This window comes from Huiozyma naganishii, chromosome 10, assembly GCF_000348985.1.
Source record: "Huiozyma naganishii CBS 8797 chromosome 10, complete genome".
Taxonomy (NCBI): Eukaryota; Fungi; Ascomycota; class Saccharomycetes; order Saccharomycetales; family Saccharomycetaceae; genus Huiozyma; species Huiozyma naganishii.
The window spans coordinates 352,760-380,005 of NC_035931.1; the positions used below are offsets into that span (position 1 = coordinate 352,760).

The 27,246-nt window shown below is 48.4% G+C and overlaps 11 protein-coding genes across 11 annotated transcripts; 6 read left to right on the plus strand and 5 right to left on the minus strand.

Moving 5' to 3' along the window:
- Positions 1-55: 55 nt before the first annotated feature.
- On the minus strand, positions 56-1,558 carry KNAG0J01950 (uncharacterized protein; the record flags this gene model as incomplete). The annotated part of the gene is made up of 1 exon (XM_022610201.1): positions 56-1,558. The coding sequence occupies one exon, from the start codon at positions 1,556-1,558 to the stop codon at positions 56-58; it is 1,503 nt and encodes a 500-aa protein (XP_022466521.1).
- Positions 1,559-1,769: 211 nt separating this feature from the next.
- Positions 1,770-3,029, plus strand: ERG12 (mevalonate kinase; the record flags this gene model as incomplete). Its single annotated transcript, XM_022610202.1, has 1 exon — positions 1,770-3,029. The coding sequence occupies one exon, from the start codon at positions 1,770-1,772 to the stop codon at positions 3,027-3,029; it is 1,260 nt and encodes a 419-aa protein (XP_022466522.1).
- Positions 3,030-3,770: 741 nt separating this feature from the next.
- Positions 3,771-5,135, minus strand: KNAG0J01970 (uncharacterized protein; the record flags this gene model as incomplete). The annotated part of the gene is made up of 1 exon (XM_022610203.1): positions 3,771-5,135. The coding sequence occupies one exon, from the start codon at positions 5,133-5,135 to the stop codon at positions 3,771-3,773; it is 1,365 nt and encodes a 454-aa protein (XP_022466523.1).
- Positions 5,136-5,283: 148 nt separating this feature from the next.
- MGL2 (putative carboxylic ester hydrolase) lies at positions 5,284-6,612 on the plus strand (the record flags this gene model as incomplete). The annotated part of the gene is made up of 1 exon (XM_022610204.1): positions 5,284-6,612. The coding sequence occupies one exon, from the start codon at positions 5,284-5,286 to the stop codon at positions 6,610-6,612; it is 1,329 nt and encodes a 442-aa protein (XP_022466524.1).
- A 115-nt stretch (positions 6,613-6,727) lies between these two features.
- On the plus strand, positions 6,728-8,143 carry DML1 (Dml1p; the record flags this gene model as incomplete). Its single annotated transcript, XM_022610205.1, has 1 exon — positions 6,728-8,143. One exon carries the CDS (start codon positions 6,728-6,730, stop codon positions 8,141-8,143), a length of 1,416 nt encoding a protein of 471 aa, XP_022466525.1.
- Positions 8,144-8,258: 115 nt separating this feature from the next.
- EFR3 (Efr3p) lies at positions 8,259-10,685 on the minus strand (the record flags this gene model as incomplete). Its single annotated transcript, XM_022610206.1, has 1 exon — positions 8,259-10,685. The coding sequence occupies one exon, from the start codon at positions 10,683-10,685 to the stop codon at positions 8,259-8,261; it is 2,427 nt and encodes an 808-aa protein (XP_022466526.1).
- A 385-nt stretch (positions 10,686-11,070) lies between these two features.
- CEF1 (Cef1p) lies at positions 11,071-12,843 on the plus strand (the record flags this gene model as incomplete). The annotated part of the gene is made up of 1 exon (XM_022610208.1): positions 11,071-12,843. The coding sequence occupies one exon, from the start codon at positions 11,071-11,073 to the stop codon at positions 12,841-12,843; it is 1,773 nt and encodes a 590-aa protein (XP_022466527.1).
- A 560-nt stretch (positions 12,844-13,403) lies between these two features.
- On the plus strand, positions 13,404-14,987 carry GAS3 (putative 1,3-beta-glucanosyltransferase; the record flags this gene model as incomplete). The annotated part of the gene is made up of 1 exon (XM_022610209.1): positions 13,404-14,987. The coding sequence occupies one exon, from the start codon at positions 13,404-13,406 to the stop codon at positions 14,985-14,987; it is 1,584 nt and encodes a 527-aa protein (XP_022466528.1).
- Positions 14,988-15,381: 394 nt separating this feature from the next.
- SKY1 (serine/threonine protein kinase SKY1) lies at positions 15,382-17,568 on the minus strand (the record flags this gene model as incomplete). The annotated part of the gene is made up of 1 exon (XM_022610210.1): positions 15,382-17,568. One exon carries the CDS (start codon positions 17,566-17,568, stop codon positions 15,382-15,384), a length of 2,187 nt encoding a protein of 728 aa, XP_022466529.1.
- A 348-nt stretch (positions 17,569-17,916) lies between these two features.
- Positions 17,917-21,306, minus strand: TRS130 (transport protein particle complex II subunit TRS130; the record flags this gene model as incomplete). The annotated part of the gene is made up of 1 exon (XM_022610211.1): positions 17,917-21,306. The coding sequence occupies one exon, from the start codon at positions 21,304-21,306 to the stop codon at positions 17,917-17,919; it is 3,390 nt and encodes a 1,129-aa protein (XP_022466530.1).
- Positions 21,307-21,549: 243 nt separating this feature from the next.
- On the plus strand, positions 21,550-27,219 carry ESC1 (Esc1p; the record flags this gene model as incomplete). The annotated part of the gene is made up of 1 exon (XM_022610212.1): positions 21,550-27,219. One exon carries the CDS (start codon positions 21,550-21,552, stop codon positions 27,217-27,219), a length of 5,670 nt encoding a protein of 1,889 aa, XP_022466531.1.
- Between the last annotated feature and the right edge of the window lie 27 nt (positions 27,220-27,246).

The window sequence follows — 27,246 nt, forward strand, 5'->3', positions numbered from 1 at the left end:
CTTCTTTTAATGAATCTTCTTCTTAATATTTACAAGACGTCGGTGGCATTGACGGTCAGACCCTGAGCGGCGGTTGGCCGTCGCGGACGATCGTGTGGTGGTGTCCTGGGGCACGCACGGTGGTATGTTCTGCGGCAGACGTGGCCACTTCGGTGCACGCCGGGAGCGAGCTGAACCAGTCGTCCGCGGTCACGTCGTGGACCGAGGCACGGGTCGTTGGGTCTACTTGGAGCATACGGGACAGGAGAGGTCTTGCTGCGTGCGGGAGAAGCCGCATTAGACGGTAGGGCCCGTGTTTCGCGTGGTGGTGGTGCGGTAAGGGTTGCGGGGTTGCCTCGGTGTCTTTACTCTCTGGTTCTTGTGCCGGGCCCGCCTTCATCTTGACATGGTCCCTTGCGCTCTGCTCGTAATCGTGCGGTTCGTCATCGGGCATGTCGTACAACCTGAAGTTGCGATCCGAGCTGCGCGGTGCACGCCAAGGGAATTTCTGTAACACCATGCAGCAGTATATCACCCCGGCGGACCACACGTCGACCAATTGCGGGTCGTACTTGTGTGAAGGGTGCTTCACGATCTCGGGGGCCAGGTACGGGTCTGAACCGACGATCCCGCGCGCTAGGGTGATCCCGGGCGTGTACGGGTACTTGAATATCACCGCAGACCCGAAATCGATGATCTTCAGAATCCCTTGCTCCGTCATCACACAGTTGTCCAGCTTCAAGTCCCTGTGCGCAATCCCCATCGAGTGCAGGTACTCGACCCCGAGAAGTAACTGCTTGAAGTAACAGTGGATCTCCCCTCGGGACATGACCCCGCTCATCACGACGCCGAAGAAATCCACGGGTAAGTACTCCATCACTTCGAAGTACTTGTCCTTGGGCCCATTACTGAAAATATCGAGTGTCTCAACAACGTTCGCATGGTGCAACGAGGACCCAACGATGAACTCAGTGGTACACTTCTTCCCGTACTCCGAAAGCGTCTCTCCGTCCTTCCTTGCCCTAAATTCCTTCACGGCAAACACCCGCCCGTCACTGGGCCGCTTGATCAACTTAACAGACCCACCGGCTCCAGAACCAATGATCTGGCCCACTTGCCCGTACTTGCTCTCTAGCAGCGAGTCGTCGTTCATCTCTGCGGAGGAGATAGACCTTGTGGGCGTTGAGGCCCTCGGAGTGGATGCCCGAGGAGTTGATGCCTTAGTGTCGGCTTCCGCGACCGTTTCGTCTTGTAACTCCGAGGAAGTGTGCCTTCTCCCGTGACGGGCCGCGGTGCCACCGGGAACCGTCATGGTCGTGGTCGTGGTCGTGGTCGTAGTCGTAGTCGGAGTCGGAGTCGCCGTCGCCGCCGCCCCAGGCCTCAAAAACCGCTTCAGATCCATCATAGAGTTCGAGATGTGTGGTGACAGCAGGTCCCCGAACCGCGACGACGTCCCAGCATGGTTGATCTGACCTGGCTGTGGCCCATCGCCCTCCCTCGCGTCCCCTTCAGCATCGCCCCCTGTCTCCACACTCTTGTGCGTTGGAATATGGAACCGCTTCGTAGAAAACAGCGGCATCTCAAGTGGTTGCGCTTGTATCTTCACAACCCAGCTGTCCACCGTATACTGTAGACTCTCACAACGTGCTCCAACGTCCCCTCCCGTAGCAACCGCTCCTTTGCAGATGGTAGTAGTACGTCCCAACTCTGAACTATATATTTAATACAAGAAGAAGATTGGGCTCTCGACGATGAGATGAGATGAGGTGGAGAGACCAGAGCAATTGGAGATGACCGTGACGCTGCCGTTTGCGACGTGTGCGCCGGGGAAGGTGATCCTGTTTGGGGAGCACTCCGCGGTGTACGGGAAACTCGCCGCCGCTGCGAGTGTCAACGCACTGCGCACGTACTTGCACGTCGAGAAGACCACTGTCCCGGGGACTCTGCAATTGGTGTTCCCAGATATACACTTCGAGGCTCAATGGGGAGGGACCCAATTGCGGACCGTGTTTGGTGCGGTTCAACCCACTGTGGGCCCGCCACCGTTGCAACTGGATGAACAATTGCTTGCCAGAGTGCAAGAGTTTGCTGAATCGTCTGTGGAGCACCCGGTGCACGTACAAGCGGCCATATGCTTCCTGTACCTGTTTGCAGCGATATGCGGTGCCGAGGACACGGGCCTGCGGTTTGTCTTGAAGTCGACGTCCCCCATTGGTGCAGGGCTCGGTTCCTCCGCTGCGATCTCTGTCGCGCTGTCCACTGCGATGTTGCATCTACGGGACACCGCCCCGGGTCCCACACTGTCCCAAGTGAACGGATGGTCCTTACTCGGGGAGAAGTGCATCCATGGGGACCCCTCCGGGATCGATAACGCCGTGGCGACGTACGGTGGAGTGATATCGTACCGTAAGGGCCACCAGTTCCAATTCATCACTCTACCGGATCATCTTTCCGCAAAGTTGCGGCTACTGGTCACGTACACTGGTGTCCCCCGGTCTACGAAACAGCTCGTGCAGGGAGTCAGAGACCTCTACGAAAGGGACACCTTGCTCGTGGAACCCATCCTCGAGGCAATGGACCAATGCGCGCAGCGTGCCGTCTCCTGCCTGGAAGCTGCAGCAGCAACGGACACCGCACTCCCAAGCACTCTACTCGAGCTTGCTACACTCATCAACGTCAACCAGGGACTGCTGTGTTCCCTTGGTGTCTCGCATCCAGCACTCGAACGGGTCAAACTCGCCGCAGACACGGCACAGATCGGATCCACAAAGCTGACGGGCGCCGGTGGCGGAGGGTGTGCCATCACTCTACTAGCAGACGGCTGCACACCCACTGTTCTACGCCAATTCCAAGAGTCCCTCCAGGACCCCGCCGCCGGGTCCTTCGAGACCTACGAGACGCTGTTGGGCGGACTCGGCGCAGCTCTACTAGGGGACCCTCCCACAGGTGTCTCCGCGCTCTTCAGGGACCCATCCGCGACCGCAGCGGACCTCGAGACCGCGCTGACGCCGGGCATCGCACCCGTCACTTGGACACCGCTCAAGCCCTAACTGGCTGTTAGCGGTCGTTACCCAGCGGCCCTCAATTGAACACTATAAAAGAGCGTGCAATGTGCTCCTATGGTATGTACTTCTAACTCTAACTCCTTCTACTTTCTACTCTTGCTCTCAGTTACAGATCACCATGATACATATATGCCTTCTATTCACTGTGCCGTCTGTGGACACTGGGACTCTTCCCATGTCGCGAGATAGACGATCAGAGGGGAAAAGAAGAGCTAGATCCAAGTCAAACAACCATGAGCGTCCTCATACCGACTAGCGTACCTAACTGTCCGCTGCCCTCTGGAGTGGCCCGCCCCAATGCAACAACAGTGACTCTCCCCGGACCGAATGGCACCGTACCGTCGAACCCACCTCTCTGCGAACCACCCAACCAAGAACTCCTACCTACACTTTCCATGACCCCAGCGTATTCCAAACAGCTCCTGCATGTATACGGCTTGCCCACCCTTCGGTGGGGCTCCTGCGGGTTGGGAACGGGCAATCTCGTCTCTTCAACTCGTGCCAGGGCCCTGCTTGCAGGTGTGCAGGTTAGCTAGAACTGGCGCAGGCAGTAATGGATGGTGAGTAATGGGTAGTTGCGATTGTGGGCTGGGGAATGACCGGTGGCGTCGCGTGCAGTGTTGGTCCGGGGGGGTCAATGTTTGCGCGTCGCGGTGTGTGACACTTGGGGGCAGCTTAATTGGCCCTGGTCGGTAGCTGCGCGAGTGGTACATCTCTTTGAATCTCTCACTGCTTTGTAGATCCTGCTGTTAGTGTCTTGTGGAACTTGTACAGGGCGTAGTAACCTTGGTACAGGGACTCGACGTTCGTCAGGTACCCGTTGAGATCGCCGTGGTCGTCGCTGGGCGGGGCGGTTTCTTTCCAACCTCGCGCTGCGAGAAGTCTAGACAGTTCTTGCGCGGTGAACTGTACTGCCGGCTGCGTGCCGTACTTGAGAGGGCCGACGTTCACCCAGTGGACAGTGTTCGGGCACGCCATGGCCAGGGACTCCACCGATGAGACGTACTCGAACACGTTCTGCGCCGTGTCGAGGAAGTACGCGCTCACGACGACGATGCGGCCGGATTGCCTCGGCGTTGAATGGACCCACTCGTTAAAGTCTCCGCGCACGCACTGCAGGTTGTCCGGTCTGTGGACCCGTACGAGGGGTACTTTGACGCTGCGCATCTGGAGGTTCTTGTCCCACTGGTTAGAGTAGTAACTTGCAAAGGGCCGCACGGTGACGTCCTCGCCGCTGTGGAACACGAACTCGTTGAACAGGTGCATCAGTAGAGATTGTTCGACGGATACCACTGGCGTTGAAGCGTGCCGCTTGGCGACCTCGTAGGCGATGTAGCCACAACCGCTCCCGGGGACGACTACAAGGTCATGGGAATTTAGATTCAGTGGGGACAGTTGCGACTCGATGTACTCGACAAGTGGTTGACTCTCACGGTGTTGGAACTCTGGTGCCCAGTCCCTGCACAAGTGCTGTAGGGCCTCCCCGACGCGCGTGGGGGACACATCTCCGCCACGGGCCCCAGGGGAACACACCAGTGTTTCGTAGTCCTCGTGCCGGTGATGAGACTCGCCAGTCAATTGTAACCCACCGCTCGGCAGTATGTCAACTGCAAACCCAAGGCTTTCGCACAGTTGGATGAGGGTTTCTCGACAGGACTCCTCCTTGTTCACCTCGAGCAACTGCTCCAATGCGGACCGCAATACACGCCACACGACGCTGCCGTTCTCGAGTATCGCACCGTTCACACTGGCGATCTTGTCGAAGTACCCAACCTGTATCAGTTGCTCTCGTTGTTCCTGCGGTAACGCAATCGTCCTGTCCACTATGACGGCGTTCCCCTTCGCCATGGCCCGCTCATACCGTGCCATCCCGGCCAACGCCCGCTGCAACTCCCTCAACTCGGTTGTTCCGACACTTCGGTGACCACTAGACAGCACCTGCCACCCGGGGGTCTTCAACAGACCGGGAACCTTCGGGCCAGTGCCCTCGATGAACCGTGCCACGACCCTCTGGAACAGCGCGCTTCGACGCAACAGGGACAACATCACAAACACAACAGTCGCAGCAACCAGGAACTGTTCTCGCACCATTGACAGACGTGCTGACGACCGGACGGCAACTGCTCGAGACCAGAACCTTCAAGAACCGGTCCTCGAGGTCCTCTGCGTTATATAATTGCATTGGACCCTTTAACGGTTCTCGAGGTCTGCAGGTCTCGAGGAGGGCGAAGAGGCAGCAATGACGTTTCAAGAGTGGCTGCCGAACTGTCTGGTGGTACGGCAGGTGCGGTCGTCCAAGGGTGATGTCGAGTTCGCCGGTGACGGCGGTGAACTGTCCTGGTCAGAGTTGATCGACCACAACGTGAAGCAGTTCAAAGAGGGTGCCATAGACTGGCTCTCCCCAGTCCTATTCAATGGACACCTGCAGACTGGGTACACCGGGTACAAGGAGTTCAACGAGATCGACGAGGTGCAATACAAGCGGGTTGTCGTGGAATACCCGCATGGCGGACAAGGTGCCATCGACTTCGTTGTGACGGAGCCGCTCCCCGAGGGGAAGAAGCGGCCTGATACGCCCGCACCGATGGGGCAGCACCCGTTCACTAGGCCCCTCGACGAGCAATACCGGTATGCGGCCCCGGGGGACCCGACACTCAGGTCCAGCGATGAGAGCCCGCTGCTGATTATGTGCCATGGGCTCACGGGCGGGTCCCATGAGAGTTACCTTCGGCCAATGCTCAGCAGGATCACTGGCGACGCATACGGGTTTGAGGCCTGCGTGGTGAACTCCCGTGGGTGTTGCCAGTCGGCGATCACTACGCCGCAACTTTACAGCGGTGGGTGGACGAACGACCTCAGACACTGCGTCCGCGAGTTGCGTGATAGGTTCCCGAACAGACCCTTCTACATGATGGGGTTCTCCCTGGGCGCCGCGATTGTTGCTAACTACATCGGCGAGGAGGGGGACCGTTGCGACGTCAAAACGGCCGTCGTCATGTCCGCACCTTGGGATATGGTCAAGGGCCAGCAGTTTCTGGACGGGTACCAGTTCGGCAGGAGGATCTACAGCCCTACCCTGTGCAACAACCTCGTCAGGCTTCTCACGAGACATCTCGGCGTCCTGTTGCAAAGCCCACTGTTCAAACAGAAGTGGGAGGCCAGCAAGGGGAAGTTGCGCACCGTCAAGGACTTCGACGACTACTTCACGGGACCCATGTTCGGGTACAGGGACTCCCAGGATTACTACAGGGACGCATCCCCGAGGAATCGCATCCCGGGGATCAGAGTGCCCCTTATCGGCATCAACAGTCTCGATGACCCGATCATCGGCGGAAAGTCAATCGTGCCAGAACAAGAGTTACAGGAGAACCCGTACGTGCGTCTCATCCTGACGAACATCGGTGGGCATCTCGGATGGTTCAAGGACGTCAACGGATACAGATGGTACACGGAACCAGTGTGCGAGTACTTCTCCGCGTTCCAGAGGCAAGTGGTTCTCCCCGGGTTGAAACCAAAGAACACGTACGATGAACTGCATTGCAAGCCGGTCAAGACGTCCTTCTTCTGACGCTCATCGCGCCCTCGACGAGTACTCATTACGTAGAAGACATTAATGTATATAACATCCACTAACTTGCTCACAGAAACGATGAGACAACTGAGCAGAGGTGTGTGTCGCTACAATGCACGAGATCGTCACCGTCTCAGTGTCTCACAGGGCGAACCACTTGACGACACAGTTCTTCAATGGGCAAGAGCAGGCGCTGTACGCTGAGGACCCGCTCCGGCAGGTCGATAAAGAAGTGGTGCTCAACGGGAGTGTCGACCGGATCGCGCGGACTGTGTCCTACACGCCGCGAGCACTGTTGTGGGAGGCCTTGAACGGGTTTGGAGCGCTCGGGACGCATCAGTACGATGCTGACCCAGTGGATTACTTTGATGAACAAGGTGGAGCACGCCTCACGGCGGGCCAATTGGTCCAGACGAGGGAGAGGTTGCCACGGTCGAAGTACCAGCTGGCATTGGATGCCGGTGAGGAGCTGCCGCGGCTCAGCAGATCGGACACGAGGTACTGGTCAGACTACAACAAGATGATATACGCGCCGCTGAGCTTCAATTCTTTGAAGAACTGGTCCCACGACGTCGAAGAACCGAACATACCGTGCTTCCATAACTTGAAACAACGGAGATTCGACCTCTTCGAGCAAGGCAGAGAGGAGTTTGGCCTCGTGGGGGGCGATTTCCTCGACGACGGGTTCCGGTTGATGCTGGAGCAGTGCAACACGTTGCAAGGTGTCAACCTCATCACCGATCTGGATAGTGGATGGGGTGGGTTTTCGGCAGAACTTCTGGAACACATCAGGGATGACTTGCCCAAATCGACCATCTTCTCCTGGGGGTTCAATGAACCGGATGCGTTCACGGATGGTACCAAGAGAGGCGGTGTCGCCAATAAATTGAGAAGTACACTAGCGTTAAGAGGTGAGGCGGACTTGTTCTTCCCCTTGTACGCTGACGTCAACCACTTTTCTAACTGGGAGATTGGGGGAATGCATTGTCGGTTGTTAGATACCGTTGTATCGCTGTCCTCCCAGCAGAACAGGGAAAATAAGAGGTACATGACACATCTGGTCAACGCTTTAACGGACGGCGACAGATCAAGAAATATCGTATCGACCATGAACGACACGGAGAATGACTACTCTTACCATACAAGGGTAAGACCCTTCGACAAAGCATCCTGCGCAGAAAGAGAATACCATGAATTCTCATACTGCTCCATCAGCAGAAGCCCAGCACAAGAGGACCAATCCTCGGAGCCTGAAAATAAGTATAGAGGTGTTCGCGAGTTAAGGACGTTTGAGTACAGCCCGTCGGACACAATCCCCGAACAGTTCAACTCAGATTTAACGAGCACAGTAAAACTTGCAGTCACGGAAAAGTCAAGAGACCTGTTTAAGCACTGGTACGACTACACGAGTAGGTACATCAAGTTCAACGACGACCGCGAAGAACTGAAAGACGATACCATGTCTCTTGCAGCAGCATACGAACACGGTTGGTTCGATGATGGAGACTCCGGCGACGATGATGCATAATATCCCCGTCCATATATAACAGTCATTTCATAACGTTACACAGATCGACTCGATCGATCAAATGTCAAATTAATCGTTCTATAAAAGTTGTATACGTATATACTCACATCTCCCATCATGCCGTGGAAAACATCATTCCTCTGTTGCTCGGAGACACCATCGCCTGCTCGGCGTCTGTAAACTTATCATCCTCATTATCATTGCTGCCCGTAACGTCACCATTACCATTGTTATTGGCGGGAGTCTTGTCGTCGGTTCCATTTGAATCATTCAAGTTTTCCTCCTTGAGCAAGGCCATTAGAGATTTCCGATGGTCGATCTTATCCCCCAAGGGAGGTCTTAGTTTCACAGATTGCGCCCTAGCGATGTCTATCTTATCCAGCCCAACAATGTCTTCCTCATCAGGGTCTTGCATACCTTCCCTCTCACTCTCACCTATGTTGCTCTTCAACTCGCTCAACAAAAAGGTAATGTTAGTGACAGCCGATTTCACCGACTGTGAGCCACGCACAGACGAGCTCCTCATAGGGTGCCTTGAACCGTTCCTCCTGGATCTCAAAGCGTTTTTCAGATCGCTAACCTTTGGTGCTCTTGCCGCATCCATCTTCCATGATCTTGCGTCGTCCGAAACGAGTCGGTATACACTGTGCTTTGGACCAACAACCCCGTTGTTAGTAAATTTGGTCATTTTATCTGATTGTATGTCTCTTGTCAACAAACTATTGGCGAAGTTTGTCTTGTTGACGGGCACAGCCTCGACTAGCTCTTCCTGCGATTGTAACATCTGGTTACGGTTCGAAGGGTAAAGCTCAGTCGTCGAGGTGGCGGCCGATATCGCATGTCCGAGAGATAGTAAGATTTTGGAACCCGCTTCACTGTAAGGGTTAGATCCCGGGTCAGAGTAATAGTTTATTAAGTCTGCTCTAGTGAATAGTTCTCGTCTCTCCTGTTTAAACTCTACTTGACTCTGATAATCCTTCAATTTAAGGAACTTTGCCGCTTGAGTATGATATAAGTAGTACATCTCGTCTGGTTCCATGTCATCTTCTAGCACATAACTGAGACCACCAAGGAGCGCATACTTCCCATATTTGACAAATATTTGCTTGACAAACATCTTCCGCAAACTATAATCATCCATGTGCTTGGCTGCCGAAAATAACTTGACAAAAGAAGTAGGGCTAGGATGTTGCTGTGTGTCAAGCAGGTCAAGTAACCCAAATACTGCGTTTCCCATATAGGGGGCCAGCTCGTGGAGAAGTTCCAGCGTGCTGAACGGTTTAGAGCTATATTTGATGATTTCTTCCACGTCCCTAACAAGTATCCCCTTCTTTGCCTCCTCTGTTGGTTTTGAAGCCTTCAATCTGAGCAGAATTTCGTACACAATGTCAAAAGCCTGCCCTTGATAATATGATTTCATGTTCAGATCTCTTATCGTGGCGCAACACTCAGCGACCAAATCTGGTCTGGTTAAGTTATCCATTTGAAACTGTAGAATTTTTTTCAAAACGTCCAGTACACTTAACCCAATGATACTGACGTCCGAGATCAACAGGGAAGAGATCAGTTTCAGAACAGTTGTTGGGGCTGCCTCTACGTCGGGAGAATCTTTGCCTTGCACCCGATTCAGTTGGCGAATCAGGAGTAAAATTACAATGTACCTTAACTGAACCGGTATCCTATTACAGACGAACGCGAGTAGCTCTTTGTTTGGAGTGATCAGTAACCGTTCCACCAATGCTCTTATCGATAGCGTAAGCTTGTCTGTCTCGTCCGTGTTGAAAAATGATTGCAGCACTGTAAATTCTAAGCTGTCTTCACTGACATCCTCCATATCCGCCCCCATTGGCCGTGTTTGGATCCTGCTGAGTCTCCTAGCTAGGTTTTGTTGAGCAGGGTCGCTCAGGGATTCAAATTTGAATTTCGGGTTGCGTTCTTGGAACTTCACAAGGGTGAATGTGACCGCCGTTTGGATGTAATGGTTTGCCTGCGGATTGCTTGCCAGATTCTTCGTAATTGATATAGCGTTGCAGCACTTGAGCAGTAGATCGTCCTGGTGAATTTTGTTCTGGACCACCTCAAAGAACATGTCCACAAACTGAGAATAATGCTTAACAAACCCGGAGTCCCCGTTAAGAAGAGCGCTGTCGACGTTTGCGCATATATTACCAAATGTCAACTCGAGCAACTCGAGTAAAGACACGTCGTTGTTAAAATTGGTATTGGACAAGATAGCCAACATGATGTGGAAGAAATCCTTAATGAACACGTTCAAGTTCTCCTTGCAACTGACAACAATCTTGCTCATAATCTCAAGGGTCACAGCAACGTTCCCAACCCGTCTCCTGTGCATATCTTGTGAGTTCTTCTTGATCAAGTACGAACTGACTTTCTCCAGCTTGCTCCGTCTGGAATTGACGTAGTAAAGAAGATACGATGTCTCAGAAGACTTCGACTTCTTATCTGTGATGTTGTTCCCAGGCGGATAGCACTGGTTCACCAGTCTCTGGTGCTTCGGTAAGAAAATAAATCTCATCTGCATGATGTCCGCGGGTGTCTTGCTCTATTGAAAGATTCAATTACAATCAACCCAGTTAAAAAACTCCTGACAGATTTTCCTCTGTCTCTGCCTGTCCCCACTAAACCAGTACACTGCCAACAATCACAAACCCACCCTCAGTTTGCCAATTTTGAACTGCTGATGAACAACTCACTCTGTTGTTTTCACTTCTTCAAAGTGCAGTATTTTTTTTTTAAGTCTTGAAATTTCGATGTAAATCTTGAACAGTTCGATGTCAAGAGAGGTTTGGTCTTCTGATCATGGAAACGAGTCGGTTAAGGTCGATAGGAATTAAGCGAAACTGGTAGGTTATCCCTCTATTTTTACCTCTTTTATACCCTTTTTCCCTTCTTTTGGGTTACTTTGAATGCCTCCAGTGCCAGTGTACGTGAAGGGCGGTGCTTGGTCCAACCTAGAGGACCAGATTCTCACAGCAGCGGTGCAAAAGTATGGCCCACATCAATGGAGCAAGATTGCTTCACTGCTGCAGAAGAAGTCCGCACGGCAGTGTGATATTCGGTGGAACGAGTACCTCAAGCCGTCTTTGAATCTGTCCGAGTTCTCCAGGGCTGAGGATCGCATGCTGTTGGACTTGGCGAGGCGATTGCCCAACCAGTGGAGAACTATAGCCGAGAAGCTCGGTAGGACTGCACAGTCTTCTATTGAAAGATACAATGCATTGATGGCGGAGCCGCAGGATCTGGGCCCAGAAGGTGCGCTTAACAGAGTGCAGGCGACACCGTTGGACTTCAAAGTTGGGGACTTGAACCCGGTGGCAGATACCCAGGCGGCCATACCGGACAAAGATGATTTGGACGACGACGAGAGAGCGATGCTGGCGGAGGCGAAGGCGCGGCTGCTGAGCACACAGGGGAAGAAGGCCACGCGGAAGGTCAAGGAGAGGTTGTTGGAAGAGTCGAAGCAGATTGCGAAGTTGCAGCATGATCGAGAGTTGAAGCAGGCTGGTAGGGCGGCCAAGATAAAGCAGGGCAAGAAGAAGCGGTACGCGACAGAGATAGACTACAATGCAGACATACCGTACCAGCAGAACCCTTTACCAGGTATATATGACATAAGAGAGGAAACTGAGAGAACCTTGCGGGAACTGGCTAAATTTGAGAGTAATGTAGATAAAAGAGGACTGAAGGAGAAGGCTTCATATAAGGAGTCACCGGACAGGGCAGCCAAACCCAGGAAGGACACTAAGGGTACGGATGATGCGAAACCGCCGTTGTCGACTAGTGAATTAAAACCAACACTACCACCAACGTTGGTTTTATCTCCACCAGGCGGCCACAAAGGCAATGGACCAGGCGATGAGCAAAGTATAACGCTTTATAGACAGCAGATCATACAGAATCAGTCCCTCGGTTCCGTACTGAACAAGTCAGATGATGTAGCGGCGGGAGACACAACTACGGTACCCTTTGCAGTAGAACTCGATACGAGACGCAAGCATGACGAGTTTGCTACGATGGTTAGGAAACGACAGATTGCCCAACTGTTCGAGATGCTCCCCCCCCCATTAAACGATTTTGAGATCGAGTTAGAAAGCGACGACTCTGGCGAGGAACAGGAGAGTGAGGACGATGACGGCAATAATAATACCTCGGATGAGAGGCGACAGGAGGTCACTGCGCCTCTTACAACGCGCGCCATCTTAGCACTCCCCTGTCTCCTCCACGAGGGTCTCCCTGCCCCGCCGGCCATCGAACGTCCCCTGAACGAGTACGACAGGACCTACAACGAGTTACTCCTTACATCCTTAGAACAGAACGATTACGAGGTGGACACCAAGTTACTCGCATATTTCGACACAGTGGAACAAAGAATACGAAGTTTGAACGGATCAAGTAACCCAGAGGAGCATCAGCAGCGTCTCCTGGGACCCCTACACACTACCACTGCAACGACACGAGAACAGCTCGTGTCCTCGATCCGTGCGAAACAAAAGAATATTGCTGAGTTACAGGCAGAGTTAAACTACGTCACGCCACTGATACAACAGAACAAGGCACTATCGCAACAACTATGTGGGGACCTACTCCCACACTGGCGGAAACTCCGCCAGGAGTACTCCGTTCAGTATCGCCTCTACATGCAAGAAACCCGAGGCCGAAAGAAGCCAAGGACGAACTAATAGCCTCCCCCACTTCACTCCGTATACACACAAGCACATATATATAGTCTGAACGCTTACCTCAATAGGTTAAACTCCTTGCTATTATTACACTTGCACTTGGCACACTTTTTGCCCTCATTCTCGAGGTTTTTCCGGGGCGTGCCTTTATTACTCTCCGGGGTATACACAATAGGGACATTTTTTTACCAATGGGCTATATTTGTTCAAGGACATATTTTTGGCGCTAAAATGCCGCAGGAAGGCTGCGCAAAATAGGAGTCATCGTCCAGAAGAGGTAATTCCGCTCGAAGGTACCAAGCCGTGCCCCAGAAACAGCCGGAGAGCATTTTTGCTGAGGGCATCGCAACTCAGAAACCGCCGCAGGACACACACCCTTCCACGGCGTAACAAACGAAAACAAACAAACAAACAAACATTTGGTTCACTGGACGGTGTTATATAAACAGCTCACTGGTCAAGAACCTCACACATGAAACTGATACTTCTCCTCGATGGGAATGTTTCACTGTTTCCTGATTCTTGCTGCTCTGTTCTGTGTAAACTAAGTTCTCCATCTGATGAAGTTCTCTTTAAACATTTTGCTATCTTTGATGGCGGTGGCCTCTGTGGAGGCTATTCTGCCCATCCATATTAAAAACTACAGGTTTATCAAACCTTCTTCACCTGTTAATAATGCGACTTCGAACGAAGTGTTCTACGTGAAGGGTATTGATTATCAACCTGGTGGATCGTCTGCTTACAAATCTGACTCCAAGACGGATGTGCTCTCTGACCCTGAGATTTGTGCCAGGGACGCCTTCGTGTTCCAACAGCTCGGTATAAACACTGTCAGAATATACAGTGTCAATCCGGACTTGAACCACGACAAATGTATGACTATTTTGAACAACGCTGGTATCTACGTCATTTTGGACGTGAACAGTGGTAACTACGGTGAAAACTTGAACCGTGCTGACCCCAACGGATCCTATAACTCATGGTACTTGTCCCGTGTCTTCAAAGTGATCGATGCGTTCAAGAATTATCCAAACTTGCTGGCTCTTTTCGCTGGTAACGAGGTGATTAACGATGAGAAGGACTACGCGGAAATAGACCCACCTTTCATCCGTGCCGTGCAGAGAGACATGAAACAGTACATCCAAAAACATTCCAACAGAACAATTCCAGTTGGTTACTCCGCCGCAAACAACGTTCAGTTGAGATTGGCCAGTTTCAAGTACTTGCAGTGTAACTCCTTGGATGGGAAGAAAGTTGATCCAGTGTTGAACGAATCAAGGTCCGATTTCTTCGGGTTGAACACTTACGAGTGGTGCTCAGGGAGCTCCGACTGGACTTCCTCCGGTTACGATAAACTGAACTCCACGTTCAGCGACGCTGTGATCCCACTGATCTTCTCCGAGTACGGTTGCAACAAAAACTTGCCAAGAACTTTCGACGAAGTTACCGATGGACTGTATCCAGACAACGGTCTAGGTAAATTGTTTTCCGGTGGGTTGGTCTACGAATACGCTGAGGAGGCCAACAACTACGGGTTGGTCGATATCGATGACGATGACGGATCAATCACTTACAAAACAGATTTTGCCAACTTGAAGGATCGTTTCAGCAAAGTGAACAACACTATTGTAAAGGAAAAGACTCTTTCCAACAATACCATTTACAAGTGTGATAACGCATCTATTACCAAGGCGTACCCTGGCTTCGGCACCAACAACTTCACCATTCCAAAACAACCAGAAGGTATCACCAACTTGATTAAATGGGGTGTCAACGGGACCAACGTTGGTAAGATATTGACAAACTACACTGTTCCAACTACATTCAATTACACAATCACTGATAACAACGGTAAGAAAGTTGACGCTAAAATCTCCTACAACAAGAACAACACTCTCAACGTGCTGAAGGCTGCTGAGGATGACATCAACGACACCATCTCTTCTTCTACTGAGGCCAGTTCTTATGCATCAACAACGACTTTGTCTTCATCCTCGACTGTTCGTGAATTGTCTTCTGCAGCATCGTCATCTTCTTCTTCCTCCTCCACGAGTTCGAGAAGCAGTCGTGGTGTCGCTGCTGTGGCCACGGTCCCATCAATCACCAGTGGATTATTCGCATTCCTAATATCGGCTTTGCTGTGATCTGGTTTGTTTCCTTTTCTTTAAAGCAAACCATACTTCAAAGCGTTATGACTTTCATCTCGTGAGGCTATTTCAATGAATTTGGCTCTCACTTATTTCTTTCGTACTTTTTATCCTTTGTTGCTCTGTTACTAGGCAGCACATTTCTTGATGTTCTTTTTTTCTTCACATGTTATTCCCATTCTTACTATGAACCTTTGTATTTTACATACCTACTTTATAATAATGATAGTTCTTCGTTTTTTAAATGGCTAAGCTTCAGGAGTCCTGATAACTGGAGAATGCGCGAATGCAAAAAGAAGACAGTTCAAACTTCGACAAAAAAAACAATTACAACACTATTATTAATACACTCACTAACGTGGTTATGTTGAACTACAAAAAAATTCACACTTTAATGCTTATTGTGGCCCGGCACTTCCTCGAACCAGCCTGGGATGTCGCTACCGCTACCATACAGCTCTCTATCACCTACTGTAATGCGTTCCATCCCCAAGGTGTCCTTCAACCACGGGTGGTTGACAAGCCTGCCGGCGTCTGAGCGTTTTCGCGGATCCAACTCAAGCATGGGGAGCAAGAAATCGGAAATCTGTGTCGCGTCTGCTACATTGAACTTGTATTTTTCCATCAACACGTCCTTCAACGGCCAGTACTTCAATTTGGAGATGTTCCTCAACTTGTTCTTTGAGTTGAAAAAATTCTTGGTGTTCTTGCCCTGCGACAACAAGTACGGCGGGAAGTCCCCCAGTAGTTCAATGACTTGAGCAATGTGGTCATCATCCTTCGTGTACGAGTGGCCCTCGTTTGGTTCAAACAGAAAGTCACCAGTGATTAGTTCGAATATAAGGCACGCAGTGGACCATATATCTGCACTGCACCCCCATGGTGCCCCCATTAACACCTCCGGGGAACGGTACTCCCTCGTTTGGATGGCGTTTGTGTAGTGTTCGTCATACCAGCAGGAGTTCCCCATATCGGCAATCTTGATCTGGATGATGTTGTTATCCGCATCTGTGGTGACACCCCCCATTTGTTCTGTGTACGAGTGGTCGTAGTTGCCCACAGAGTTTTCGCTGAAATTGTGGCCCTGTTCATTCGAGAGTTCGAATGAGGACAGGGAATGTGTGATTTGTTTCTCGTTTATACCATGGTATTCTCTGTATGACGAGGAGTTCACAGATCCAACAGAGGTATCGCCGTTTTTAGAAGGCGATGGGAATTGTGACGAAGATGTCGAGGAGGTGCCATTAAGCAGTTGACTCTTGAGTTCGAAAAAATTCGTAGAACTGAGTGGGGACGGTAAAGGTTGAGACCCTCTAATTATTGTGTTTCTTCTCGCTCTCCGCGGTGGGATACTTTGAACGGCCGATTTGGAGGAATGCGACAGAGTGACGTTGTTGTTTGTCGTCGAGTTGTTGCTGAAGCTTCTGTAATCGGCTCTATTATGGTTTGAATTGATCGATGACGGACCCGTGTTAATATGAGAATGTGTGCCGTTACTCTGTGGAGCAGCTCTCTTTTGTACATCCGTTTCTGATCTGCGGAGCTTCCTCTGTAATTTCTTAACGTCCCTCTTCTGTTTATCAAGCATAGTCACCATTTTCACAATGGATTCCACGTCGCCAATCTCCATCAAAACGTTTTCAGGTTTTATATCCGTGTGAATGACGCCACACTTCCTGTGCATGTAGTCCAAACCCAAAAGTAACTGTTTCGAGATTTGTTTAACGTATATTATCGGAATACCGCGATGCTCGTACTTCTTGATCAATGCGAGCAAGTTTTCACCGAGCACTTCAAACACCATAACGATATGTTTCCCGTTCGGACCCGTGTGTATAAAACTGTCCATCAGATCCAGGATATGTTTGGACCCCTCGCAGAGGTCCTCTTTATCGCACTTGAGCCTCTCGAGCAGTTTGATCTCGTCGAGCGCAGCCTCGGTGTATATTTTATCGCTTCGCACGATCTTCATCGCGACATGCGAGCCTGTCGCCGTGTCCTTGGCCAACCACACCGTAGAGAAATGGCCCCAGCCCAACTTCCTCACCAAAACGTACCGGCATTCCTTGTATTTCTCACCCTTGTATGCCGGGTGGTACCCTCCGGGTCTATAATCCTTCAAAGACTCCTCGTTTTTCTCATCACACGACGAGTACTCTGAATCTGACTCGGATTCAGTCCGTGTATTGACCGTAGACGCTGCAGTCATAAAGGACAGAGCCGTAACGGCGTCATCATCCTCGTCATCGACACCGGCGAGTCCCTGTCCTGCACGGGGACCGCCCGGGTCATCCTCCACGGCACTTTCATCCAAAACCATACCGTCTCCAGCCTTAGCACCACCGACCTGCACAGCAGACCCGGTCTCGCTGTTCTGCAACGCAAGCGACAGCTTCGATTTCGTGCTCACTTTCTTCTTATCAACGCTTTCCCGCGGAAAAGTCAAATCGTGTTTCTTACCCTTACCAGCCAGCTCTTCCCGGCCACTGCCACCGCCATCGCTACTACTATGACCACTGTTGTTGTTGCTGCTGCTGCTGCTGCTGCTTGTGTTCCCAGCCCGATGCACCTTCGACATAAACCCAAGATAGTTGATCGATGACCCCATCACCGCCCGCGCACCAGCCAAACCAGAACCTTCCTAACAAACAAAACACGCAAACAAAACCTGCACTGCACAACACCAGGAAAACGCAAACTAGCAACCAACACAACAACAACTACCTTCACAACCGGACTCTTCCCCAGTCTCCCTCCCCCCCAATACCTGAGCATCGAAAAGGTTATTACGATTATATTTATATTCTTTTTCTTTCCTCTCTTTTGTTCGAAAATATAAGAAACCCGGGTAACAGCGGGGTCCGATGACGCAACGCCGTGCTGAGTTAAGCGGGTTCCCACGGTTCTCGGGTTCCATGGTTGGACGCTACAGGACGAGCAGCGTGTCGTGTGCGTTACGCTGGTCTGTGCGGGCCTGCTGCTGCCACTCGGTGGTCACCTCCACTCGAGGGAGCGCAAGGTGGCCCGTCTTGAGCGGCGTGAGGGACACTCCGTGCCGTTGTAGAAGCGTGGGCGTCGTCGTAGTGGTGGTGTCCCGGATCGTGAACTTCTTCTTGCCCTGGACGAGCCACTCGTTGCTCGAAGCAACCTCGAGCACGTAGGTCCCGCGGCCGTCGGTTGCCTGAGAAGGTGACGCGGGTGGTGGGACTCGCGAGGGCGAAAGTCTGTCAACTGCAATTGGGTTTGCGACCCACTGGCTGCTGAGGTCTTCGACAGTCAGCGAGAAGGGAATAGGACAGCCGATCTGCGGGTGAAGTGCCGCTGTATCCTTTGGGTCTTGAACCGGTTCAAACTGTATGTGGAAAATAGGCTCGTATTCGGGGAACTCCACGGGGACGTGCAAAGCTCTCGCTTTTATTTTCTTGTTCCGTACTTGTGGGTCGTCCACTGCGATCCCAGTGGTCAAGTCTCTAAGGAATTTCAGAACTATGCACTTGAGGTCCCGAGGGAACGCCACGCTGTCGATCAACGAGCAAATTTTTTGGAGGTGAAGGGATTGTGGCTCTAGAATCAACGTATGCGTCTCCGCATATTTGTCGTAGTTGTGCACAAGCCGCGACAGAATCTCTTGCTCCCAGAAATACTTCCAAGGTTCCCACTCCGGAGAGGGGGTCTCCCCCCATACAAGTTCTGTGACCAAGGAATCCAGGATTTCCTTCAACGTGTTGTATTCGACTTTCAAGTAGAACAGATCGGAGCAATAGAACTTGCCCTCTTTACCCTTGATCTGGTAGCATTGTAGGCAGCTATCACTTGCCAGCGAAGAGGTCAGGAAAATGGGCTCACTAAACTCGACGACCCCGTTGATATCGTATCTCTCTTCACGCTCGGGGAGCAACTCGGCACTGTAGAGAACGATCGGCTCGTCTCGTATCGACGAGTTGAAAAGAAATTTGAAATAGAAGACATCCCTTTTGAAAACATCCTCCACGGATACAGAGAGGGGCAAGTAGCACTGAATGTAATGGCTTCTAGTATCTCTGTACTCTACACCGTTCTTCACGAACCGTATTGTCGCTGTGATGAAAAAAGAGGTGCCAGATGAAGGATGCAGATAGTAAGGAATCAAATGTGGCACATCTCCCTTCCTTATCACCCACTCAGTGACCGTCTCTTCAGCTCCAAAACTTATTGGGTATACCTCCTCTCGGGCAGCTTTATTCACCAATAAAGCAATATCAAAGTCAGTGGCAGAATCCAGATTATTAAAATCTAATTCAAGGGCATGATCCCCGAGCTTCAAAGAATAAGCTTCCCGTACGGCAACACTCACATTATCTTGATTGAATATCGGTACAACACGTATTTTCGTGTCCTCGATCTCTTTCACAAAAGTTGTGTTACAAATTTTGATCTCCAAAGAGGAGATCATAAATTCTCCAAATGCAATATCTTTCGTTTCAAGTGTACACTCTGTAGTACCAGCGGAGAGCAATACGTCTGTACTAGCAAAGTCCACTGCCTTGCCCTTCGAATCCCTTAGTTTGATTTTCACGTATTCTGCTTTGATATCCTCAGGTAGACATTTACCAGTCACTTTAAGACTGATCTGATAGACGTTCGGTCTACTGAGAGTCACCAGTGCACATTTCTCAACAGAAAAGATAAAATCCAAAGGGAAAAAAACAGGGTCCTCTTCCTCTTCCTTCTTGCTTCTTTTAACCGCCAGAAATTTAAGCCACCAACGTTTCCTTTCATCGATATCCTTCGACAGTTTCAAAAGGTTCAAGTACGCATTGGATAGTATATTATTCACAGGAACGTGGGAGCCATTGAATTCAATGTAGGATATCTTAGTGCAATTGACCAAGGAGTCAACAAACACTTTGAGAATTTGCAACCCTATCAGGTTCCAATTAGACTCGATATAAAATTCATAACAGGAGATAAAAATCGAAAGGGCATTTTCGTACTCTTTCCTTTGATAATGCAGCAGGCCTATTTCAATCGATAGCACATCAATGGTCCGTTGCCTCTTCGCTATTGGAGAAGAATTAAACAACGACATGATTTCTTGATTGTACCCTATAAATCTTTTGTGGAAACTATCTTCATCTTTATACGAGTGCGAAACTTGATCAAAGATATAATCCCCCCCTGGGTACTTTTTAAATGAAAGCGAAAAAGTAGTCATACTTTGAACAGCTTGAAGGTAGCATTCCCGTTCCGCTAATAGCAAATTGCCCTTGATTTCCGGGAGTGTTTTGAAGTTCAACGCGGTATGGTCAGGTAGTAGCAATATGACGGTATGCAATAGTGTAAATTTGAATTGTAACAGATTTTCGTCTTTGAAAAACCACCTATCAATGTTGTTGAGGAACTGACAAGTTAAATGGTGGATACGAGTAAACACTTTATCTGAGTGTTCACTGATGAACAGTACATTCAGCTCGTTGATGAAAAAGTACTTCAGATAATAAAACTTTGTCAACGCACCCTTCTCGAATAAATCACCGATCGATTCGTCCAAAGTATATTTGAGTGGAAACTCTAGTTTCCCCAATTGAAACCTCTTCGAAAATGGCAACTTTTCCCTAATGGCTTTAATTTGTAAATATGCCTCGTCAGTTAATTTGAATTTCAGAAACAGTTGTAACAGTTCCTCTCTAGCGAGTAACCTTTCTTGCACTTGTTTAGCATTGGTTAACTTGGCTAGTCTAAGCGTCAATACCCCTAACCGTTCTTTCAATATATCCACCACTTGAACTTTAAAGTTTTGAGAAAGATGAGACCAAAATTCCTCCTTTTCTCGCGGAGACTTATACACAGACTTCAGTTCAAGCACTTGCACACCGGGGAAATCTTTATTGATCTTTTCCTTTATGGATACAGTTTTAAAGATATTAGTATCCGTCACAGTAGAATTGGCGTACATGAATATTATTGGCAGCACAGGTTCCCCAATTTCTGCCTCCTCCTCCCCAACGACAGGTAACCATCTTCTTAATAGGGGCCTCACCTTCGATCTGTAGTCGTCTACCGTTAAACAGGTAACAATAATTATTTTGATAAAGGGCATTTGCTTCTTTGGAGGCTCTTTCGTATCCGTTGCCGGCACATCTGTCTCCGAGACCAGCGTTATGGGCAATCGTGGCACTGTTTTAGTGGTGCCCGTAGGGGACTTCCACCGAACATCCTCCAACGGGAATATGCTTAAAAACTCATTCTTCACAGACTCAAAGAGCGCAAACGGATCAAAATAGCTAATGGATATCTCCTGCTGCCCTAGTTGGTCTTCAATGTGGGCCAGATCCATGTGATTTCGGCGTTTGGAGGGCTTTGTTTGGTGATTTCTCGTACCGCTAACGCCTGTGGGGGTCCATAGATGGGTTAAAATGGAAAAAACGACCAAAAAATGAAAACATTGCGAAAATGAAATATAAACGTCAACACATGCCTTGACGATGCATTATTATTGAAGACTAGCGAACTAAAACGACTTCAAAGTGTTTATTAGAGGAGGATAATCACGATTTGAGTATTCTCCTGGTGTGCTAGAATGACTGGTGAGGATCGGCAAAAACGGCTTACTACCCCTAGCAGGAACCTCACTCCCTTTGCGTCGCTGTTGAAGGGTAAGAGGAGGAGAGGTAATTCGCGAGATATAAATGGGAGCTTACAACGGGAAGTTGCTGTACCGTCTCCATTCCGAAGTGGGTTTAGAGTCTCAAAACCTGAGTTAAACAGGCTACAAAATAAAGGAAGCTCTGAGCATGATGCTTCAAAGACGAGCGAGTGGTTGCAGTCATTGATCAAACGTGGGAAGTCGATTCTTTCTGATATAAAGAAAGAGGAGGATCAGTTGGCATCACAGTTGGAGGATGATTTGAGAGATTCGCAGTTGGAAGACTCATTTGTGGAAGCGGTCCTAAACAAGCCATTACTACCCGCAAGAAAGGTATCTTTTCAGGGTAAAGATACATCTTTCAAAGATTCCAATATTCTTGAAAGGACGAGTGATTCTGATAGAGTATCGTTTGATGATATTGCTGATAATGTCGATAGACTCGAAGAACCCAACCAGTATAGACTTTCCGAAATTGCCGTTGATAATATTTCGAGGGAGTTACCATTAGAGCATGAGGACTCAGAAGGATCACTGATCATACTTTCCGATGAAGAGTCTGAGAAGGATGGAAACTCCTCACAAGGCTCTGAAAGTGAAGAAAACCCTTCAATGTCGCATTCTCAAGAAGATGAAGATGACATTTTAAGCGGAGAGGACAGTTCATCAAGTGCCGACCCATTGGGCAATGGAGAGTATTATTATTCACAACCCAAAACTACTCAACAAGTTTTGAGTCATCAATTAAAGTATAACTCAGTGCCAGAAAGGCATGTAACTTTTGACTCCCTATTGCAGCAATCGGAGTACGACGTTAATCATAATGAAGATAACAACCATCCAGATAATTCAAGTGAGGAATCTGAATCCGAGTATTCTTCTGAAGAAAGAGCTGTCGAAGAAGCCAATGAACAAGAAAATGAAGAATCATATGAGGAAAATGAAAACAACTCTTTGAATTATGGCGCTGGTGAAACAATTGATTTCGCCAAGTTGATGAAACCGCGCTATCCTGATATATCCCGTATGATGCAATCCGTTCACCCAGAAAATCAAAACGATGGTGCAACTCAGAATCTAGATACGTCACCTGAAGAGCACACATACACTGCTTCTGAATGGGGAAATGCTGTACATCCGGTAGAAAATGAGACCGAAAACAAAACTAATGACGGGTTTGACATCTCATCTGAGACCGGTTCTCTTGAAGCTTACGAAATCACCAGTGATATCGAGGACACTGGTCCAAAAATTGACAATACAGAAATCCAGCAAATGCATGAGAAAGTTACAAACTCTGTTTCTGACGACCATGGAGACACTGTACCTATCCCTTTGAACGACTCAGATAACGAAACACGACAGTATGTCGAAGAACAAAGTCATGAAGAAGAAGCAAATAGCGTTGAGCATTCCGGCGAATCACCTGATATTGATTTTGCTGCGATTGCAAGTCAAGCACTTTTGACTTCCAGTGAGCAACTAATACACGATAAAGGTTACAGTATATCGGTCTCGCCCGAGGATGGATTGACGGATACGTCGATACCCTTAACTACCGAAAAGGGTATACCTCCTCCAGAAATATCCCCTAATTCGCAAAAAATTTCTTCAGCAAAGACAACTTCTGCTTCGACAGCTGACGTTCATGAATTTTCAGAAGAAGCGGACGCCGATGACACAATGGCATCGCTTAATGATACCACGCTTTTTTATTCGTTTAATGAAGAATCAGAGAACGCGGTCATAGAGAAAAGTGATGTTGAGCAATCTAGACCTAGTTCACGTTACGAAATTCATGTTGGAACTTCCCCTTACAGTGACTCTTCATGTGAAAATAACTCCCACATTTTCAACCAAACTCATAAATATGTTTCGCCATTTGATGAAGACCCATTTGAGGTTCTTAATGATGCAACAAATTTAAAGGCATATTTAGATGAACCCATAAACGCTTATGAGTCTCACAAAGGTTCAGTTGAAGAAAATGTCAGTTATGGCGAAACCGATGACAAAAAGGAATCAGGCATACCTCTCTCTGCTTCGACTCATTCCGATGCAAATACGGCTGATCAACAAGTTGGTTCATTTACTAAAGATAGTGGATCTGTTGAGGATTTGTACCTCGAGACAGAAGAAGAACGTGCACAGCTCCCACCAACATCTACGTCTAGTCATGAGGATATACCTATTACAAATTCTGATTTGAATGAAACAGGAAGACAAACAGATTTGACTCAAAGTGAACTTGAAGATGATGCTTCGCTTTACGTAAGCGCTATTCAGCCCGAGTCTGAATCCGGTGTTGAAACCACGTTACATTTTGTTAAAGAAGATTTGGACTCTGATTTTGATGAATATCTTGATAAAGGTAATACTATCGGAAATATGTCCAATGAACTTGAAACTCAAGGAACTACCAACGAGGATTCAAAACCAAACACTACCACTGTCACACAACCAGAAGATGATCAACTTTACTCACAACCAGCACGCAAATTGGTAAATATTGAGCACTCTCTTCTGCCTGATGCACCTGCACGACAATTTTTGAGCGAGGAAAATGCTAGTGACCCTTCATTTGAACCGAATGTATCATCACATTTGATAAATTTGGAACCTGACACATCAGAAGGAAATAATTGCTCATCACCTCTCAACATTGTACATCACTTGGCTGCTGAACAGATGGAAAGTGCTGTGAACCCAGAATACCCTGCAGAAGAATCTCGTGTGGCGTACACTATAAATGAAGGTGAGATGAAAGAAACCGATTCACTCAAACGAAAGGAACGAATTGATGGAAGCGGTGATGAAGAAAATATAGTTCTTGAAAATGTATCATATGAAGCCCAAAATTCAGAACCTATTTCCAAAATTCAACGTAGCCCACAGTCTGACAACGAGAAGGATGAAGCACGGACTGAACTGGATGTGCCTTCTGGAAACGTATTATATGACCAAAATAATATAGTTGCCAAAAGAACCACTATATCTGGAGATCGTGATGATATTGCCAGTGCCGTTTTAACTGTAAACAATTTTGATAGAAGCTCGTCGCTTGAACACGACCAATCTAGTCAAGAGAACATACTCGATAGAATGAATGATTACGAAAAAGAGGTGGATTGTGATTATAAGGACGATCCGCTGAACGACGAGTCGCCCGAAAGTTCCGACGATGCCGTGTTAAATGCTACAGATCAAGAGGGAAATGATCGCGCTAGCGAATATCATCCAATCTCAGGTTTTTTTGATAATTTAGTATCGGTTGAGAAGGCAATTGACGAAGAATATGTCCAGGCTCCATTACACGATGAAAATAATGATGATTCGAAACATGAAGTTCCAGGGAGAGAACTGCCCTCATATGACGGTGATGCATCGAATAGTAAGACACCTGAAATATTGAGTTTCGAAGCTGGGTCAAGCTCGGAAGCGAAATCCGGCTATTCGCTTGATCAGATTAATAAATTCGAAGATAATGAGGCGTTTCAGGTTGAAGCAAGTCCCGGCCCAGATACCTCGTTGCCCAAAACATCCAATGAAAAAAACGCTAATCTGGATAAAGTGTTAACGAACAGTTTTGTAAAACCGGTATCGGTTGGATATGAACAACCGCTAGATATCAGTAAGGGAAGCACATTAGAGAAAGATGGAGAAGTTGGAAAGGATTTGCAGCCTGATGAATCTGCTAACTCAAATGCAAAGAGTGTAGCAGGGAAAGGGTTGCTATTTTCTGCAGTTGGGGCTGTCGTGTCCATTGCAAGGAACATACATGGTATTATCAATGTTGCTGAGGAGTTTGTTGACAGGAGAGATATTTCAGATAGCGAAAGCCAGTCTTCTGATGGCATACTACGCTATAACGAAGATGGGATGAATATGAATGAAACCATAATATCTGATAATAAAGAAAGCAGAGAGGCAGAACTGGTCGTTTCATCTAGTAATGAGAACTCAGATAGTAAGTTGGACAAGGAAGTTCCTCAGCAGGATACAGAAATAAAGATTCCGGAAAACAACGGTGTTATAAATTTATCTGATCACCCAGAAGAAGATTGCCAGAATGGCCAAGATAACATTGTTATACAAGAGAACGCAACAGAAGGACCACTAACTGTATCACAGGAAGAGCCTAACATTGAGAGTGGGGATAATTGTCAGCAAGATCTTGAACTACCTACAGATGCTCAACAAATGTCAGAGGTCAATGTCGATAAAATAGATGGGAAAACTTTAGTTGCTTCTGGATCGAATGAAGTAAGATCGATTATGCTTAATGAGGAACTCGAAGTGAACCCAGTTACAATACCATCTGACCAGCCAAAGCGCCCTGATAGAAATATTCTGTTGGGCGATTTGTGTAATATCAAAAATCTAGCGCATAACATTGAGAATGAACAATTTCAGATCCGTCAGGATAAATATAGAGATGATTTACTGTTTAGTCAAAAAACAGATACCGCATTTATCCACCCAATCCAAGAAGATAGCGAATTGAGTTTGGATCTTGGTACCAAAGTAATTAGCGACACGACGTACTCTGGATTAGAAAGCAGTGAATTCAGTACTTCAACGAAAACTTTCAATCGTAAAGAGGTTGTAGACAAAAGCGACAGAAATACATCAGACTTAGACCACCATCAAATTTTTGGTGTTTCATCTTCTACACCTCCTCCATATATGGAAGTGGACACCAGCACAAAAGAGTTAGATACTTTGAAGACTGAAGGAGGAGCAGAACCTGGTTCCGACATTGATGTTTTAGTTAGGGAACCTTCTGGGGATAATTCGGCTGAAAGCGTCTCAGTGCAAGTGGTTTCACAAACAGAAGATGATGCATCTGTTTCGGTAGAGAAAGCTCGTCCCGTTCCTCCATTAAACCTTGAGCCTGTCGAAGAACAACGAGAGGAGTCAGAAGCTTCTGCGCTTTCAAATGATGTAGTTGTGCCAGTTATTGATAAATCTGAGGAATCAGAAAGTGTTGAACCAGTTCAGGTCCCAGTTGAAATAGTGGAGCCTGTTGTAGAACACTCGGATGCTAAAGGAGGTGAATCGAACCATTTGGATGAATTGAACAATGTAATTTCCACCGAAGCGACCGAAGGGGTTTATGAAGAAGGTGATCTTGGAGCTCTCCAGCCGGATACCGGTAATGTGCCCTCTGAAGATGTTATACCTAGAGAAAGTGATGAACCATCTGAAAAACTGAATGTAGAAGATGAAGATGTCGAAGGTAGCAATGAGATTCCATCAGATGGGCAAGAGGATAAATCCTTAAATCCTGAATCTCCTGTAAAAGAAGAAGTTGAAGGGGAGGATGACATTACGAGTAAAGGGCATGCTCCTCCAGCAGATGATGAAGAAGCTCCCGTGGAAAAGAAGTCACCTTCTAAGAAGCCGAAGCGAGCACCCAAGAAGAAGAATTTAAGAAAACTGAGAAAGAGGAAGCAGCGGATCGATGAGGACTCTACTCCAGCGCAACCACGCTCGAAAAGAGCTAAGGCAACGCCAAAGACTACCAAACAGAAACTTGTCGCCAAGAATACACGCAGTGCCAAACTCGCAAAGAAAAGGAAACCGTCTCAGGATAAAGACTGACCTCTGGATGCGCACTGATGGTCTTAG